Source organism: Aulostomus chinensis, chromosome 1, assembly GCF_037954235.1.
Source record: "Aulostomus chinensis isolate RoL2024-O1b breed Wild chromosome 1, RoL_Achi_v1.0, whole genome shotgun sequence".
NCBI classification, from domain to species: domain Eukaryota; kingdom Metazoa; phylum Chordata; class Actinopteri; order Syngnathiformes; family Aulostomidae; genus Aulostomus; species Aulostomus chinensis.
This window is the reverse complement of record NC_141320.1, coordinates 24,566,081-24,585,420: the sequence shown is the minus strand read 5'-3', so window position 1 is coordinate 24,585,420 and position 19,340 is coordinate 24,566,081. Positions and strand designations below refer to the sequence as shown.

General features: G+C 45.5%; 1 protein-coding gene across 1 annotated transcript; it reads left to right on the top strand.

Annotated features, from left to right (window-relative positions):
* Window positions 1-427: 427 nt before the first annotated feature.
* LOC147270860 (SET domain-containing protein 4-like) lies at window positions 428-8,648 on the top strand (the record flags this gene model as incomplete). Its single annotated transcript, XM_086205513.1, has 9 exons — window positions 428-696; window positions 1,093-1,152; window positions 1,596-1,725; window positions 1,805-1,979; window positions 2,131-2,209; window positions 2,664-2,744; window positions 2,863-2,986; window positions 3,065-5,741; window positions 7,177-8,648. Coding segments are annotated over 8 exons (1,074 nt in total), but the record flags the coding sequence as incomplete, so codon positions are not given.
* Window positions 8,649-19,340: the final 10,692 nt, after the last annotated feature.

Here is a 19,340-nt window from a genome sequence, read left to right as displayed (position 1 = left end):
TTTTACCTGCGTTTGTTCTGACGTTTTGGAGAAAATGTCGGTGACGATCTCGCTGAAGTTTATTAGATTCACTGGTACGCAGAAATGTTGGAGGATTCCACTTCATTCGAGCTTAAAACGTCGGTCACTGTGTTTGTAAGAGTTGTAAAGTTAATATACGTTTTTCTTGAGGTTGAAGTGTTTGATTTTATTGTAGTACATTATAAAAAAGCTGTTCTTAATATTTCACCCTTAATTTTTGTGAATGTGAAACGCTTCTGCTGTGGACTATGATTTTGTCAGGGCAAAATTTACGTCTAGATCAAACTAGTGGCGAGTGTTTGGTTTGAGTGGTCCAGTGACGATGGACAAAGTCATGAAAGTGCATGAACCCTGGTTCTGTTTGTCTGTGTGATGAGGTAGAAGTACTAGTAATAGTACATAACATTGTAAAACATTACTGCGTATTTGTCTGTGCAGCTGGAAGCCCCGCCTCTCTCCTTTGTTGGTGCTCTGCATCTTCCTGGTGTGTGAGCGTCACAGAGGAGAGGCTTCTGATTGGTCCGCCTACATAGACGTCCTGCCCACCACCTACACCTGCCCGGCTTACTTCACTGATGATGTCATAGCTCTCCTGCCTGCCAGTGTGCAGAGGCGGGCTCTCGAGCAGAGGGAGGCGTTGCGAGAGATTCACTCGTCCAATCGGGACTTTTTTAAGTGAGCTTACCAGAGACTGTTGCCTGGAAATAGCACAAGCTAACATGGCTAGCACGCTAACACCAATATTCTGTACGACCAGAAAAGAAAGTGGCGGTTTATATCAACAACTAGTTTATCATCGTGTGTCGTCATATTTATACTACTATTTATACGTTATATTTATACTTCATATTTCAGCAAAGACACATAAACCTGCTGTCTCAACCTAACTTTTCCTAAATCAAAAATATAACAGGAACTAAAAATACCTGACACAAAAGAGCCATTTCTGCAACTTTTTGCAGTACTTTTCAAAATCGAGGTTGCACAGTTGTGCGGTTGACAGCAGTTTATATTCATACTTAGGACATTCAAATGTACTGTTGATTATACAGTGACTCGCTGATCCTGTAGGTCCCTGCAGCCGATCCTGGATCAGCCGGTGGAGGACGTGTTGAGCTACGAGGCTCTGAGGTACGTTCAGGCGCTGACTCGGGACACAGAAGGGGTTTCATCCTGGTGTCATTCCCAGGACAGCAGGACCTTTCTCGTGTTTCTCTTTTTACCCCCAACAAGAACCTTGTGTTGGTTCTGGGCGGTTCCGGTCCGTCTCTGTGTCAGTGTGCTGACATCTGCCGCTGACGTCACCGTCTCCTGACGTGGCGCTCTGTGCAGCTGTTGTAAACGCTGGTAAAGTTCCTCCCTGGCTTTGTGTTTGTCTTGACTTCTACTTCCCGGGGCCTTCGCTGGGTCGGTGGTCGTGGTGCTGGTGTCTCTGAGCTTCTGTGTTCAGCCAAACATGAAACTGTTTTATTTTGTTGAATCACTGCAGTGACAGAGCACTTTCATTGTTTTACCCGTGAAAAAGCAGCCGACTCTGAGGGGTGATGACGCTGTTCCCCCTGTCCCTCCCCTAGGTGGGCGTGGTGTAGCGTCAACACTCGCTCGGTCTTCATGTCTCACCGGTCCAACAACTTCCTGTGTGGACAGGATGTTTATGCTTTAGCTCCCTTCCTGGATTTGCTCAACCACCGTCCTGATGTGCAGGTAAACGTCGCCCTCTTATCAACACAGAAACTGGCGTTGCCGAGGTCACAGCAAACTTTCTTACATCATTTCCTTTCAGGTGAAAGCAAGTTTCAATGACGCCACCAAATGTTACGAAATCAGGAGCGTCTCCGGGACTCGGCGCTTCCAGCAGACGTTCATCAACTACGGTTCCCATGACCACCAGCGCTTGCTTTTGGAGTATGGCTTTGTTGCCCCCGGCAACCCTCACAGCGTGGTCTATGTGGACACAGGTGAGCTGAAGCTGAGCACTGGTGTAGTTCTGAATGTTTCAACTCAACATTTATGTGAAAACATCACATCTTTATGACGGCTGGGATGAACTCGTGCTGGTAAGAAACGAAACGACCATCAAGCTTCGCCGTCTCCGTCTCTCTGCCGCAGATTTGCTGTGTGAGGTTCTGAGAGGCGACGAGAGTTTGGAGCAGAAGAGAAAGTTTCTCAGAGAGAACAACTTCCACCAGTAGGATTCACCAGCTTGTCATGTCTGAAGACAAAATATAGAAGTACTATTACTCTTTTTGCTCCTGTTGGTAACATGAACGACTGGCACGTCACTGCTGTGGCTTGAGTGTGGTTACGGTGCGATAAAGTCGACGCTCCAATAAAACATCACAGGATTTCGTAGGTCAGAATGGAACCCTGAACACTCCTCAACAGTTTTTACGGCACAAATTGCCACTCACCTTCACCAGTTAGCGACCTGTGTAACTTCAAGCTTGTTAGCATTTGGGTTTTTTGCAAATCCTTTGGCTGACGAGGGAAAACGCATCACAGCACATTCAGTCTGATAAAAACATCTCATCCGTCTTCCCACACTTTTATTTCACATTGTCATGTAACCCTAAATCAACCTCAGGCTTTAAACAGATGAAAGTACAATGAAAACAGCGCCGCCTGTCTCTCCCTGGCGGTAGTAATCTGACGGTGAGCAGCGACGGTCCTGGCTGGAGGCTGATGACGGCGCTCCGACTGTTGTCTCTGCCACAGACGCTGTAGTAAGACGTAGTAACACACACACTCACACGCAGTCGCACGCTATCTTAAAAGAACCCATCAATCAGTTTGTGTGTCTCGTTAAGTTACAGTCTGGGATGTGTGTGTCTGTTCTTTTAGTCCCCAGTGGAGGGCAGTGTTGCTTGGCCAGATGGGGAGTGAGGAGAGAGAGCGCTGGAGTGTTCAGACAGCAGAGTGTGTGTGTCAACGACTGCTACAAGATACACACCAAGCTCTGGACGAGGTTCGAAAATATACACACACACACACACAACAGCAACTACCAGACCATTTTCAAATGAGTGTGTGTGTGTGTGTGTAGATTTCTCGAAGTCTCCTGGGGTGTGACCTGTCAATCAAGGAGCAGCTAGATGTGGTGATGTCACTGCGACAGGAGGAGAGGTGCATCCTGGGAAGTAGTCTGGAGACATTGCAGGACTCCCTGAGACAATCAAATGTCGCCATGGCAACCCGATGATGCTGCAAACAGACATGTGATAGGTGCTCTGGCCATTAGGCTCTAGAGTGAACCAGTTCATCGGCTGGCCTCATCTCTGTCCCGCCTGCTGATGAGGACGTGTGGACATCAGGTACCCAGGAGATCAGGGGTTTGATTCCAGGTGTGCAGTTGGAGCACGTTTGGAAAAGCACCGGCCATGTTAACAGCTGCAGCGTCCTTCAGGCAACACTGAGCTGCTGTAGCGGCTCAAATCAATCTCGTTGGGCCTCGTCGTCAACATGGCGTGCTGGGTGGGAAACATCCGGCTGTGTGTTTAAGAGGGAAACTCATTCATCAGAAAGGAGTGATGATTCTGGAAGAGAGGAGTTCTGATCCATCCGTCATGGCGTGTGATTCATGCTACTCTGAAACGCATAATACTGTTTTGTAGCTTTCACTCTGACGTGTGCATGTCACAGTGGCGTCTGAGCACCAGACTCCTCGGTTCCTCCCCTCCAATTACATCACAAGCCAGCTGAGTAAGACTTCGCCAGAAGAAGAAGAAAGAAAGAATCTTCCTTTTAATTACATGAGTTTTACAGTCGTGCAAAGAAAGATGTGTGGATTCACAAAGGGGGGAAAAAAGAAACAAACTAAACCTGAAGGCTGCAGACCTCAGAGGACTTTGTTGGAGCCGACGCCCCAGAAGGAGCTCATCTCAAATGTGTGACCCGCATCAAACCTGTTTAGGAGCTAAATGTGACATTTGAGAAAACAACACAGTCAAAAAAATGTCCGCATTTGAGCAAGAGACAGTTGAAGAGGTTCCTTAGTAATGAAAGTGCTCTTTAAAGTTTTGAGTTTTAAAGGATCAGGTCCAGGTCTCACCGCCTCAGACATCCAGCAGCAGCAGCATCTCAGCTGAACTACGGCCTTTTTCTTTTTGCGACGCTGCACGCTCTCCATGGCGACCGTAGCTTCATAGAGAGGGACCGCCTCCTCAGGCTGGGGTCTGGAGACGGAGGATCACTTTTGATTATGACAGAACAGGACTTCCTGTAAAAGCCACAATCATGTTTTTGAAGTCAACCTCTTTTCTGGTCAAGTGAAACAGAGCTGGGATAGGATGGGTGGACTTGTGGTTGAGTTTGGGTGACTGGGTTGATCTGTGGCGTGCGGACGCTCCTCGTTCTGTGGATCAGGAGCTACGGGCTGGTTACAAACCACACTCAGATACCAGCTGGAACCACATGGAGCCCGAGGTGGATGTTGCTGGCCTCCTTGTGTGTTCCTCTGGATAGAAGCCACACAGATTTTTGACCCTCAAAACAACGCTGAACAGATCCCCTTTGTACTCCTGAGTTAACCTTGAGCCACACCCCGGTCAGATCAAACCAGTTACCCAAGTAGTGTTTTCTTGTTTGAAAATTCAAAGAAGACAATAATATGGAGTGAAATGGAAAAGAAATTTGGCAAAAAGTCTAAAGACACCAACTCCAGTGCTGCTTTTCCCGCATCGACCAGGCACATTCCAGGGAACCAAGAAGGGGAATGCGCGTTTAGAACGCTCTTCTCCTTTCTGTCCCTGCTTGTCTCGGGATGTGTCGATGACAGGAATCTAAATCCTGAGGTATTCCTTTGTCTCCCTGATCTTCCTGCTCTATTGAATTCAACAGCATCTTAAAACTTAGACCTTCTTAACCTTTTGGCAAAATATGAGGTGAATATGAGTTGTTCTCAATGATAAATTCTCAAATAAGTGTTTCCCTTAAGAAAAATCTGGAAGTGACTTCAACTTGAAGCTTAAATGTGTTGCGTTAGCATGAATGTTCACTAAATCTGCCATCAAAACGAAGTCAAAACCAGGGAATTCTTTTGATTTGTGGATTTGAGGACAGAGAAGCAAGTCTGCCGAGGTTGGACGTACTTGAGTATCCCAGCTGACATCTTCTCCACGATGTCCTTCAGAATGTCTGACACACGACTGTTAAAGACGTCATACAACAGATGCAATGATGTCACACCTTCCTCGTTTGATCTGATCGAACCACACTTTGGTGTCTTTTCCTCCGTCCGGCTCTTTGTTTATTTGCAGGGGTGAAACCTCAGAGGAGGTGGTCTTCTGAGTCCTTTACAAACTGACTCTGGTACAGTTTGTGGCTCAAAGGTGATCTGAGGTGGCTGTGCACCAGCTGACTGGGTCCTGTGAGAGAAACAAACTGGAGCAACTCGCGCAGTTGATTGCTGCGGGTAGAAACATGAACTTGTCCAACACAGCAGACGCGGCACTACCTGATCTCACCGCACCTGCAGTGGCTGACAGAAAGTGAACCAAGGTTGAACTGATAGGGACCAGAAGCCACGAGCCGTTGCTAAGGAGACGGCCTCAGGTTGCAGTCTGCTGGTGAAGGATACGGAGGTACCGCCCCCGCTGGGCCAACGAAGCTGTCCAGACGTCAGCGTTGAGGAACGAGACCGTGGCTGCTTTTAAATACATTGAACTGCAATCTGGAGGATCCAGCTGGGGAAGCCAGTTGAGGAGCGTCAGTGACAAACTCAGGTAGGACACCAGAGGACACGTTACTGTTTAGTTCATGTGTTTAGTTCATGTTGGGATAAAAATGCTGGAACAGTTGGACAGGACCCTGCTATGAAGCTGCTATCAGGCTGGACATGCACAACTCACCTGCAGGTCCTGGTGGGATGTGACCCAGTGCCCCCCCACTCCCAAAACACTGATGATGTCATGCTTGTGTGGGAGGAGCTTCATGTCCTCTGGCTCTTGTTCTTGAAGACGCACTTAACATGACAAGAAACACAGAGTAAACATTGTAAATAAGAATTCCTGTTGCTGGGAAAGGAACGGCACTCGTGCGCAGCTAAAAGAGCAAACATGATGTGTGGAGGCAGCAAGGCTTCACGTCGATCCTCCATTCGATCATTTCATGGCCACAGTGTACAACTCTCGCGAAAAATATTCACTAACTGAAGTAAGGGAGCAGGCTAATCTGGATGGTCCCTCCAGGGCTCTGAACACGGTCCCGCTTGCACCAGCATTAACGAGGTCGTAGAGGAGGTGTGTTTACCTCCAGAGTCGATGACGATGTCCACTCCCAGTCCTCCGGTCTCCTCCGGGACCGCCGACAGCAGGTCTGACGAGTCTTCGTAGACCGCAATGACTCGGGCTTCGTAACAAAGACACTGTCAGTCATTCTGCTGCGTCATGTCAGTGCTTTGTTCAAAATTCTAGTCTGAAGCTGGCAGCAGTTGCACTTCAGATTGCATCCACAAGGTGTCGGCGTGTGTCAGGTCAAAACTTGATTATTTGAAGGAGTCAGACTGGGTGTTCGGAGGTTACATGAGCAAACTTCTGCTTCTCACTCAGAAGAAGCTTCTCATTAACATAGCAGGTCCGATTTTTGTGTACTGGTACGGCTTCAGTGAGATGCTGACCCCAGTCCAGCTGGGTTGTGTAGGACGGAGAAGGAAGGAATAGGAGAGAAAGATAGAACAGGTCTCATCAACAAGAGGATCCTGAACACCTGAGGAAAACATGGCAGGAAGAAAGAGAAAAGAAAGGGAAGTGCACATGAAAAGGTTGAAGCGACGCAAAGCTACCAGCAAAAGTCTGTTCTTAAAATAAACCCTGTGATTCAGCAGATTCAGGTTTCAGCTGCTTATTCTTGGCCTGCCACAAATTAAATCAAATATACCAGCAAGAAGACCGCAGTCATGCGTCAGACTGACAGCAGATGATTGAAATGTTCAAAGTCGCGAGTGGCGTGGGCGCGTCTGTACTAGTAAATGTATGGCGTGACTGTTGGAGCTTTACTGTGTCCACAGAAAAGGTTCACAGTCCAAAAATGATGACAGAAAACTATCAAGACGGCAGTCACAGATGTTTTATTGAAAGTAAAATAAATGTGTCGTATTGAGTTTGTGATCCTTGATTTGTGAAAATCCTATTTTGTCTTTCAAATACTCACAAATAACAGACATTTAGTGACTCCAGAACGCAGGAAGAGCCAACCACGTACACTTAGCTCAAAGCCGTCTGAACCCACGCAGGCACAGGGAGAACAACAAACTCCACACAGAAAGATCCCGCGCCTGAGCCAGGACTCAAAACCTGAACCTTTTTGCTGTGAGGCCACAGTGCTGACCACTGCACCACCGTGGAGCCCACGCATGGATTGATAGTAAGTTAAAAAAATTGCTAAATCTGACATGAAACCAAGTTAAGATAACATTGATCTCAAATAATGGCCCCCAGGCGTTTAAACAAGCCTGGCGTTTATTTGAGACAGGCGTCTATTTTACAAAATGAGGTCGGACCCTCGGCCATCAAATGAGACCTGGCGGCACTTTGACACCAGGCTGTTAATTGGTGATTTAGGGTATTTATTTTACTGACTACTTCATTGACAGGTGGTAAAACTGTCTGGTGTTTCCTGAACTTAACTGAGTGCTGCTCAGTAAAGTTGCCATGACTTGAGATTCTCTTCCTGCTGGGTCCATTTCAACATTCTTATCCTTCCTATCACTGGAGATAAAGTATCAGTCAGGGCTGTACTTGATTAGTACTGCATGTAGTACACATCAGTCACTGCCATGACACAGTGGAATGGTAGTTGAAGTACTGTTTAGCAGCAAGCTGAAAACTGTTGTGGTCGTGTTGACGTGTTATCACCTTGTAGATCTGCTATTTTGGCCGCATGAGACTGTCGTGGAAGTGGAAGGATACGGGCCTCAAGTTGTCACGCCCCTTTTCTTACTAATAAAGTGTTCTTGTGGAAAGTGTTCTCTGGACAATCTTGATATTTGCACTACTGTTCTTTAAAGTACTACAGTATATTGTTATACCTTGTATACCTATTGCTAAAAAAATAATAATAGTGGCCCAGTGCTGGCCAGCGCCAAAATAAAAGCCTGTTACCAATCGACACCTGGTCTCTTTTCAACACCCGGGGTCCACATCGACTTAAGAAAAATAAACGCCTACCAACTACTAACTGGTCATTTACGGTACGACACTAAACAGTGGTTGAGGGAGAGCAAAGCTGGAAATAAGACATTACTGCAAGGGCAATAAATCTGAAACAAAAAAAAGTTTTTTTGTTTTTAAAGTTTTCTGTCATTTTCTGTCTCAAATACTTGACAAGTTCCAACCTGGTCCAAAACCTGCTCACCTCTCTGGGGTCAAGTGTGTCTGCACCGTCTGACCAAACTGCATCAGTGGCGCTCCCTCCATGACAGTCGAATGTGTGAGTGTGATTTCCTCAAATCAACTCTGGGCAGTGTTGATTGGAAGAAGAAAGAAAAGTGGAAAAAAAGTGCTGTTAAGTAACATTAGAACCAGGCTCTGACCAAAGTCTGGTGCTTTTCAAGTTTCAGTCAGTGAGTAATGTTCTATTCATTTATGTCACTCTATCTCACATTGATACAGGGATTGATGTTTGGAGAAAGTTCAATCATTCAGCTGCAGTTACAGTGACTTACAACACTGCAAAAAAAAAAACACCCCTCCACAAACACTCTTGTCCAACTTTTGTGCCCAAATTTTCTCCTCATGAGGCACCAAATCACTACAAAAACAGCCATGAAGTTGATCTGGTTGGCACTGGTATTTGTTCTTGCTGCAGCTCAGGAGTGATTCAGGAGAAGAGTTTCAGAACAGCCAAGGTTGGGGACTGGAATTCTAAAATGTCCCCTGGAACCAGACAACCTTGGGAGGTAAAAGCTCCAATCATAGCCACTCAGATGCAGCAGCAGAAGAAGCTGTCATCCACCCTGACAGTCAGAGCATCAAGTCAAGAAAACATCACCATCTTGTAGTTCCAAACCTCCACCTGTCAGATTCAGCTACTTCTGATTGTGGGACTTTAAATTTGAACACAATGGAATTTGGACAAGGAGTTTTCCTTCCAGTCCAAACATCATCGTCCAGCCTCCAACCAGAGGTCCATCAGTTATCATGGAGCCACAGGTGGAGTCTGGATTCTTTTCTAGAATGAGACGGCAATGACAGTCCTGCCAAGTGACATCACTGACATGAATGGATGACTTCAGTCACGTGACTGGATGACTTCAGTCACGTGACTGGATGACTTCAGTCACATGACTGGATGACTTCAGTCACGTGACTGGATGACTTCAGTCACATGACTGGATGACCTGAATGAATAAGGAATCAAATATAAAAATGCTTTATTTTAAGATCTAGAATATCTTGTGAATATCTGGAGCTTCATTCCAGCAGCAGACCTCCTCAGGTGATGACTTCATATTTGACATGTTTACCATTCAATGAGACTCATTGTCAGTCCATTGAAATCTACTGGTGTTCCTGGTGAGTTGATTTAACAACATGAGCTGACAGAATCTACGTTCAGGTAGGAACCACCACATCCAGGGGTCTGGACCTTTGAGCAGGCAGAGCCATCAAAGTAGCAGACTAAGCTAGCAGACGTTAGCATTGAGAAGAAACTGATACCTGAGCCTACTTTTGGGTCTGGACCTTTGAGCAGGCAGAGCCATCAAAGTAGCAGACTAAGCTAGCAGACGTTAGCATTGAGAAGAAACTGATACCTGAGTCTACTTTTGGGTCTGGTCAGGTGATGACACAATAATATGACATCATTGTCAGACTGACGCCTGCTCAACACTGACCAAACACTGCCCTATTGCATTGTGGGAAATTTCTGCTTGGCTTGTGTCCATCAATACACATAAAGAAATTTATCTCATGCTGCCGTGACCCGGATTCCAACCTGGGCTGCTGCAGCCACAACGCAGAGTACTAACCACTATACGATCACAGCTTCCGCAACAGCAGTTTGAGCTTCGATGTCTTTGTCTCATTGAGTGTTGCGGCGAACAGCTGTTGAACAGCTGATGGGCGACTGCGGCGGCCCCTGATGCAGGAGACGGGCCAGGCCCCGTTCAGAAGGTGGTGGATATTATTCTTGGTGATTTTAGGGCATGTTTCGGCCTGTCAAATCCTGATCGGGGCCAGTTTGGTTGTGTTGTCTGCAGCGAGAGCGCGCCTGGCGCGCTCAGCGGGAGCGAGTGCGATCATTATAAAGGTGGGTCAAACAATTTAGGTAGAGACGAAGGACGGCACGGGCAGAGCAGACGCAGGTCTTCATTCCACCTGCAGAGCTGTAGAGCATGGATCATGTCAAGGACTAAATGAGGGGAAAGAGAGCAGGAGAGCAGGGCAGAGACAAAGACAGAGAATGCTCTCATAAAACAAGGACTGTTCAGTCAATGGTAGAGCAGAGTGGCGCAGAGGAAGCGTGCTGGGCCCATAACCCAGAGGTCGATGGATCGAAACCATGCTAGAAGAAGAAAAATAAAATGAACCTGCATCTTTAGAAATGTGTGTCTGTTAAAAAGAGGTTCATAAGGATTTTGTCTTCCTCCACAATCACCAACCATTGTGAGAGTTAACAACAGTCCACTTTCTGACTGAAGCAAAAGTAGACTTCAAAAGGTTTTTCTGATTCAACATAGCAGCTAAATTTCCATTTCCATTTCCTGAACAGGACAGGTTAAAAAAAAGGGAATGTCATGACTTCCTCTGTATATTAGAATATGAACGACTAAAAATGTTCATGCCCAGTTTAAAGTTAGAATTAAACTGAAAATACAAAAATCTTCCCTCTTCAATCCTGTCACTCAGTGTTTTAAACTGTTTCAAACAAATTCTACTGTTCAACAGTTCAAGTGTTTCTAATGAGATGGTTTCCAAATCAAATCGGTTGTCACAAGGGAAAATCTGCATGGGAACACACACACACACACACACACAGTCCTACTGACTAACCCATGTTTTTCTTCACTTAAACCACCACTGGAGTATTGAAAGAGATTGCATGAGACACCATCAACTTAGATTAAAAACCCCTGACTGCCTTTAATTCCCTCCTGGCTGCAGGAAATTAGACAGACCAGCCCCCATAGCGGGGCTGCACGGTGGTGCAGTGGTCAGCACTGTGCCCTCACAGCAAGAAGGTCCCGGGTTCGAGTCCCGGCTCGGGCGTGGGATCTTTCTGTGTGGAGTCTCCATGTTCTCCCCGTGCCTGCGTGCGTCCTCTCTGATACTCCAGCTTCCTCCCACAGTCCAAAGACATGCAATTTGGGGACGAGGCTGATTGGTACTCTAAATTGACCGTAGGTATGAGTGTGAATGGTTGTTCGTCTCTGTGTGTTGGCCCTGCGATGGACTGGCGACCTGTCCAGGGTGAACACCGCCTCTCGCCTGTAGATGCTGGGATAGGCTCCAGCCCCCCCCCCCCCGTGACCCTTACTAGTAAGGAATTAGCAGAAGATGACGATGGATGGCCCATAGAGTGGAGATGAGACCACAACCATGCTCTACAATCAATATTTACATCAAACCAGCACCATCTCAACAACTTAACCTGACTAAATATATACATGATTCCAGACTACTACACCAACTCAGTCATACATCCACATAATCACTCGAATGAACCTTGCCTGTGATTGTACCCCCTCCCCCATCTGGGAGCAAAGGTTTGCACCTACAGCTCTTAAGGAGCTTCCTTGGGCCACTCTCCCCTTTTGGCTCCACCCCCTTTAAGGAAACCACCAGGAAGAGGTGAGGACTGACCGTGACGAATGAAACTGCCACATTTACATGAGACAAACTTGATCAACACTAAATACCAGGCCTTGCACAGTGACTCCCACTGACTGACACTGGGGTCTTCATTTTCCACAGGCAGGATGGCCGGTTCCCCTGTGCTTCCCAGGTCCCTCCCTGGAACACATGGCATAGAAAATGTTTCACATGTTTGCTGATTCAATAAACCTGACCATTAACATGTGTGTGTGCCTCTAATTTACATAAACTGTTAATACCAAGACAAATGCTACCTTCAATTAATCATTTATGTCATGGAACCCTTGGTCTCCATTACATTGGTCAACCAGAGAAGCTTCAACTGGTGATGCTCATTCAACCATGAAGGTCAACCTCCATCATCTGCTGCTCATTAGCAGGGAATTAGCTCCAATGGTAGAGCACTAGCTTAGCATGTGAGAGGTAGAGGGATCGATGCCCTCATTCTCCAGAATACTTTAACTTGTTCTGTTGATCAGAGGAGCTGCTGGGTGATGAATGCTGATGTTTGTCCACTGGTGTGATAAAGTGTCCCCTGTTACTGAGATGAGGATGAACACCTGCTCAGGTCAAAGCTGCAATGAAGTCAAGTCATCTCCCTGTAAAGTACCAAATAACAACAAAAGTTACACTTTACAAGTAGAACAGGTCCAGTTCCACACTCCTTAAATGAATTTACACCCAACAATTCTTCATGAGCAAGCACATCCTAGCTTAGGCCCAACTTTTCTTGGCGCTCTCCCAGATGCTTGGGAGCTGCTGGGGAAGCGCTAGTTAGGCCTAAACTAGGAGCTAAGCTAAGGTGGTCTGCACCAGCTAGTGAGGGCTGGCTAGCTCTCGCAGCTTTTGGTGCAGAGCCGCTGCAGGACCAATTCAACATCGCTAAGCCTCACCTCCAACACAACAAGAAAACTACATTTAACACACTTATCAGTATCACTAAAGGAGGCAGAGGAGGAACAAAACATGTGGCACTCTGAGCAGGAGAGAGGAGAACAAGAGGGAGAAGCCATCGTTAGCTTAGCGTGTTTACAAGGCAGAAAGACTGTTGCTACCAGAATGATGGTCTTTTAAACTTCAGCCAAATAAAGCAAGTAGGTATTAATTTTTGGTGGGTAATTAGTCAATGAAATAAGGAATTAGCAGGGAGGATCACACTTTAGCGAGCACAATGAAGCAAGGCTCTACGTTCAGCAACACAGAAAAAGGAGTTGAGGTCACACGCTTCCTGCAACCAAGGTCTAAAATCCAGGACGGACGAAGGGGAGGACAACAAAGACAAAGACACAAGAAACAGAGATAATAACCATAAACTCCATAACAACCATAACAAATATAACCATACAGAACAGATATAACAAATATAACAAGAAAAGCATTAAAAAAAATGTCACCTCTGGTCAAATACCCTGATTTGCATTTGTGTCTGTCAGCATTTTCATTTTCATGTTAAAGCCTCCAGAATGAGAGGGGAGGGGTCAGGGGCAGTTTTCTGTGTTGTCTGCAAACTGAATTACAGGAAACCTGAACTTCCACAGTCAATGTATCCAACTGATGAATAATTGTTTGATTTATACATAGACAACTTGTAGTTATTGCACACACACACACACACACACACACACACACACACACATTTTGTGAAACAACTCAGGAGTCATCAGGTGTTTTACTCAGAGGGATTCATTCATGATAAATGAGCATGGAGGAGACCCAGTAATCATCAACACAAGCGTCACATGAGCAGGTCACCACCCACTTTTATTGATTGGTTCTTGTAAGAGTCACTCCTAACACCATCAGGAGGTCATTTTTTGTCCTGCCCTGTCTCAACTGTTGGAGCACAACTACAGCCTGAACTCTGCCACTGCCTTATCCCTCCCTAACAACCTCATACAGACCCACTATCTGGACTAGCCTGACCCCCCTGACCCTCATCAGTCACTCCTAGTGCCTCCCACTGGAGGAATAGGAGCATCTGTGAGCTCTGACTGTTGGGATGCACATCCATGTGATGGAAGAGCTGTTTTAAACAGGGAATCATTTGACCTCTTGACCTGTGTGAGCAGGTACAGAGGGACGATTCCATCATGAACAATAATATTACTAAACAAATGGGTCTTTAGCTTCTTTCTGAAGGCGTCCTCAGCGTCCTCATGTCCAGTGGGAGAGCGTTCCAGAGTCTAGGAGCTGCAACCTGGAAGGTTCACTCTCCTTCAGTGAGGCTGAATCCCTGTGGTCAGGGAGGATAAGGGACCCCACAGGTGTCACTAAAGTGCTTTAGACTGCAAAGCACTCAGCTGATCAAGCTGGGATCAACTGCTGTGGTGATCAAGGTATCAACATATATAACAAACAAAGAAAACAGAGTTGAGGAAAAGCACACAAAGAAGAAACTATGAACATGAACAGAGCATCTTCTACACCAGATGTCACACGGCTCAGTAGACCTCTGGTTTGACCCGGAGCAGGTCCAGTCTCCAGGGTGCCCCCATCATTCTGCTTTTCAGTCACAGGACATGCAGCAGAATCCCGTCGCTCCTCTGCAGAAGAACATATGAGAGCATCTGCTTGCTCTTCTCTGGCTGGACGTAGGGGAGAGTCTGCTTGCTCTTCTCTGGCTGGACGTAGGGGAGAGTCTGTTTGCTCTTCTCTGGCTGGACGTAGGGGAGAGTCGGTTTGCTCTTCTCTGGCTGGACGTAGGGGAGACTCTGCTTGCTCTTCTCTGGCTGGACGTAGGGGAGAGTCTGTTTGCTCTTCTCTGGCTGGACGTAGGGGAGACTCTGCTTGCTCTTCTCTGGCTGGACGTAGGGGAGAGTCTACTTGCTCTTCTCTGGCTGTACGTAGGGGAGAGTCTGTTTGCTCTTCTCTGGCTGGACGTAGGGGAGAGTCTGTTTGCTCTTCTCTGGCTGGACGTAGGGGAGAGTCTGCTTGCTCTTCTCTGGCTGGACGTAGGGGAGAGTCTGTTTGCTCTTCTCTGGCTGGACGTAGGGGAGAGTCTGTTTGCTCTTCAGAAGTTTGCTGAACCCTCGCTTGAAGGTCATGATTTTCCTCTTTCAAACAGCTTTTTAAATCATGAAGATTTCCCAGGATTTCCCTCTGAGCACTGTTCCTTTTCTTCTTTTGTGTTCTCACTGCACATAGAAGACTCTGAACTTCACCGTTCAGACTGTCACTCTTTGTGGGGTCCTGGTCCTTCCTTGATTCAAGGTGGGCCAACTCTGCAGTGAAGGTCTCTGTCTCCTGAGATGCAGTAGAAACTCGTCTCCTCAAACATCCATTTTCTGCCTCTCTCTCCTCACTCTGGGACCTCAGCTGTTCAAGAGTCGTCTTCTTCTCAGTGAGTTCTTCTCTCATTTTGTTCTTCTCTGCCTGGATGGAGTTGAGCTCACACTTGAGGTCACACTTCTCCTTGTAAACCATCTTCACCTCAAGCTGAAGATTGTGGACTTGTGTGTTCAGGTCTCTGATCTGAGTCTGGTTCTCCTCCCTCACAGATTCAAGGTTGCCCACCATGGCAGACATGTTCTCTACCAGCTGATATGCAATGATCTTCTCTTGTCCAAGACTAAAAACCTGTCCCCACAAATTCTGGTTTTCTGTCCATCTCTTGTCACACAGAGACTGAAGCTGATCAAGTGCACTTTTCTTCTCAGTCAGGTCTTCCTCAAGACATTTCATCTCCACCTGTTCACTCTCCCTCAGAGACTGAACCTGGGTCAGCTCTTTTCTGAGCTCATTGTTCTCTCCATCAACCTTCCTCCCCTCACACTGAAGACTGTGGACTGTTGCGTTCAGATCTTCTATCTGAGTCTGGTTCTTGTCCTGGACCGTTTGGAGGTTGGCCACCACACCAGTGAGGTTCTGGAGCTCCTGGATTGCTCTTTTATTCTCACGTTCAAGAGTAGAAACTTGTTCCCTCAAATTCTGGTTTTCTGCCTGTGTGTTGTCACTCAGAGACTGAAGCTGCTCAAGGGGAGCTTTCTTCTCAGTCAGGTCCTCCTGCTCTGTCAGCCTTAGAGATGAAGGAGCAGGATCATATTGACCAGGATCATTCAGTGGATAAATACAGCTCCTACTGAGATCCACCAGATCTCTGAATGCTCCAACTATACAATCCAATGGAGTCATAGCCTTCTGTCCTGGGCTGATCTGAAGATCTTGAGCCAGACTAAATCTCCTGGAACTGTCAAGTGTTTAAAGACCAAAACTGCCCCATAAATGTGGAGTCTGGGTTCTTTTCTATAATGTGACGGCAATGACAGTCCTGCAGAGTGACATCACTGACATGACTGGATGACTTCAGTCACGTGACTGGATGACTTCAGTCACATGACTGGATGACTTCAGTCACATGACTGGATGGCAGTGCAGATTCCAATGTAGAGGTTGGGGAAATCGTCTCTGAGAATCCAGCTTGAACCCACTCCCTCCTTGTTCTTCAAAAACCCAAACAGCGACCATCAGTCTCCCTCCAATCCTGTACTTGGGTTCAATGTTGCTGTTCCATTTTGCAGCAGTAGGTGTCACTCTGATACCAGGTTCAGTTCAAGATTCCCAACTCCAGCTCATGTTGGTGACCTCAGTACCAGGGTAAAATGGCGCTTCAGTGGATCATGTGATCAACTCTTGTGTGTCCTCACTGCTCCACAGGTCTGTCAAATGTTCTGTAAAATAGTTGGACCCAGCAGAGCTGCTAGATTAGGAGTTGATGGAGTCGTTGCAGATACCAGGGTCCAAAGTCCAGCTTGAACCTGTTTTGTGCAGTTCTTTTTTTTTTCAAACATCTCTTTATTATATTTTGGGATAAACAAATACAAGGACATGACAAACAGAATGGGCAAATTACAATAAACAAATGTATAAATTAGGATACAAAGGTAGAAAGGGACACAGGAGAAAAAAAATGCCGTTTACAATCAATTCAGTTTTCCAATCTAAGCCTCAGTTTGTATCTCATTCTGTTCCAGATAGTTGTAAAAAATATGCCAAATCTTCCAGAATTTTTCCAATTTATTTTTAGTGAAATAACTTATCTTTTCAAGGGCAAAATTAAAGGACATTCCTTTCAACCACTGAGAAATTCCACTGATAGATTGATCCTTCCAAGAACGGGCAATACACCTTTTAGCTTCAAGAAAACAAATATTCAGGAGGGATCTTAGGCTTTTTGAAGCGACAAAATCATCCGGGTAAATATTTAGAATGCATGTTTTAGGGTTACATGGAACCTCTTTACCAATAATGCGACTGACTAGATCCACAACCTTTCCCCAAAAACAAGAAATTTGGGGGCATTCCCACATACAATGAATCAATGACCCTTTCTGGTGATTGCATTTAATACACGTGTCAGGAATATTAGGGTTAAAGTGCTGTAGCCTAGCTGGAGTAATATACTGCCTGCTTAACCACTTATATTGTAGTAATCTGGAGTGTGTTTGCAGTTTGAGTTTGAACGAATGAGCAAGCCTGTGTCCATTCCTCCTGTGTTATATTCTCTGTAAGTCCATCCTCCATGCTTGGAAGATATTGTTAGAAGATTCTTTGCACTTGCTGATGAATAGGTCATATAATATGGTCACTTGTCCCCTACCTTGACAGTGTTTTAAAATTATTTCTTCCAATGAAGAGAAAGGGGGAAGCTCCAAACTACTACCCTGTCTAGACATTATAAAACTTCGTAATTGGAGATATTTGAAAAAGTGTTTTGTGGGAATATCGTATGTGGCTTTGAGTTCTTCAAATGACATAAATTTACTGCCAATGTAAAGATCAGCCACCTTAGATATACCTTTAGTGGACCAAAGTTTAAAGCCTGAGTCTGCCCTGCCTTGTTGGAAGTTGTCATTGCCAAAAATAGGAGAAAATGGTGATAGTTGTTGTGTTACATCAGTATATGCTAAAACCTTATGCCAAATCGTTATTGAATTCTTCAGAACGGGATTTTTTGTCTGTTTGATCAATCTTTTTACCTCTGCCGAGTATATATAAAGATTTAAAGGAAGTGAAATCGAGTGAGATTCAATCGTTACCCACACTGGGGGGTGATCCTCACCAAAATAAAACATGCTTGCCCTAATCTGAGCTGCCCAGTAATACCACAAGAAATTTGGTAGCTTCAACCCACCTCTGTCGTATGGAAGATAGAGCAAGGAAAGCCTAAGTCTTGGTCGCTTATTGATCCATATGAAGTTTGAAAATATTTTCTTCAAAGATTGGAAGAGAGAGAGAGGAGGAGAGAGTGGGATCGTTTGGAAGAGGTATAAGTATTTGGGCAAAACTGTCATTTTTAGGATCTTAATGCGTCCAATCAAAGAAATAGGTAATTTTGTCCACCTATTGATAAGCTGTGTAACAGCATCTGTAAGGGGGTTATAGTTCGCTGAGATCATTTCATTAACATCTGGCGTGATTTTAACTCCTAGATAATTAAATCCTTCTTTTGATATTACAAATGGAGTCGAAACTGGAGGGCTGAGTCTCTCTCTTTCTGTCAAAAACATTATTACAGATTTACTATTATTTATTTTATAACCTGAGAAGAGCCCAAAAGCCTGTGCCAAATTTAGCAAGGCTGGCAAGGTTTGTTTTAAATCGGAGCAGAATAGAATAACATCATCCGCATAAAGGGCTATGCGGTGTTCAGTACCACCAACTGTTATTCCCTTTATAATGTCATGATTACGGATTGCCATGGCCAGGAGCTCGATAGCAAGGGTAAATAACAGGGGAGATAAGGGGCAACCCTGTCTTGTGCCTCGATTAAGGTTGAAAGAGTTAGAAGCCAGGCCATTGGTCAAAGTTTCAGCTTGCGGGTTAGAGTAGAGAAGGCGAATCCACCTAAGGAAATTTTCCTGAATACCAAACCTCTGTAGGACTTCAAACAAATACGACCACTCTATCCTATCAAAGGCCTTCTCTGCGTCCAACGACAGGACAGCGTAGCCAGGGATCCCAGACCTCTCAAAGAGAATATTAAGTACTCTCCTCATATTATGAAAGCCCTGCCTTCCCTGTATAAATTCATTCTGGTCCGAGTGGATCAATTTGGGTAAAATACGTTCCAACTTCATAGCCAGTATTTTAGACAATATTTTAAGGTCATAATTGATGAGGGATATTGGCCTGTAAGATCCGCATTGGTCCGGTGACTTTCAGGTTTCAATAGTAATGTAATTGTTGCCGTATTAAGAGAGAGAGGAAGGACTCCATTATTGAATGATTCTTGACACATTTCAAGTAGTGGTGGTATCAGTTTAGATTCAAATATTTTATATATTTCAACTGGTATCCCATCTGGCCCAGGAGTCTTTCCTCCTTTCAAATTGGATATAGCCTTGGACAAATCCCTGGCACCAAGATTAAATTCCAGAGAGCCCACAGAGTCCTCATCCAAGGGGACAAAATCTAGAGAGTCTAGAAAGTTCTTTTGGTGGTTTGTAGCTAAATCTGAGTATTCAGATTGATATAATCTATGATAGAAATTTAGAAATGTGTTGTTAATGT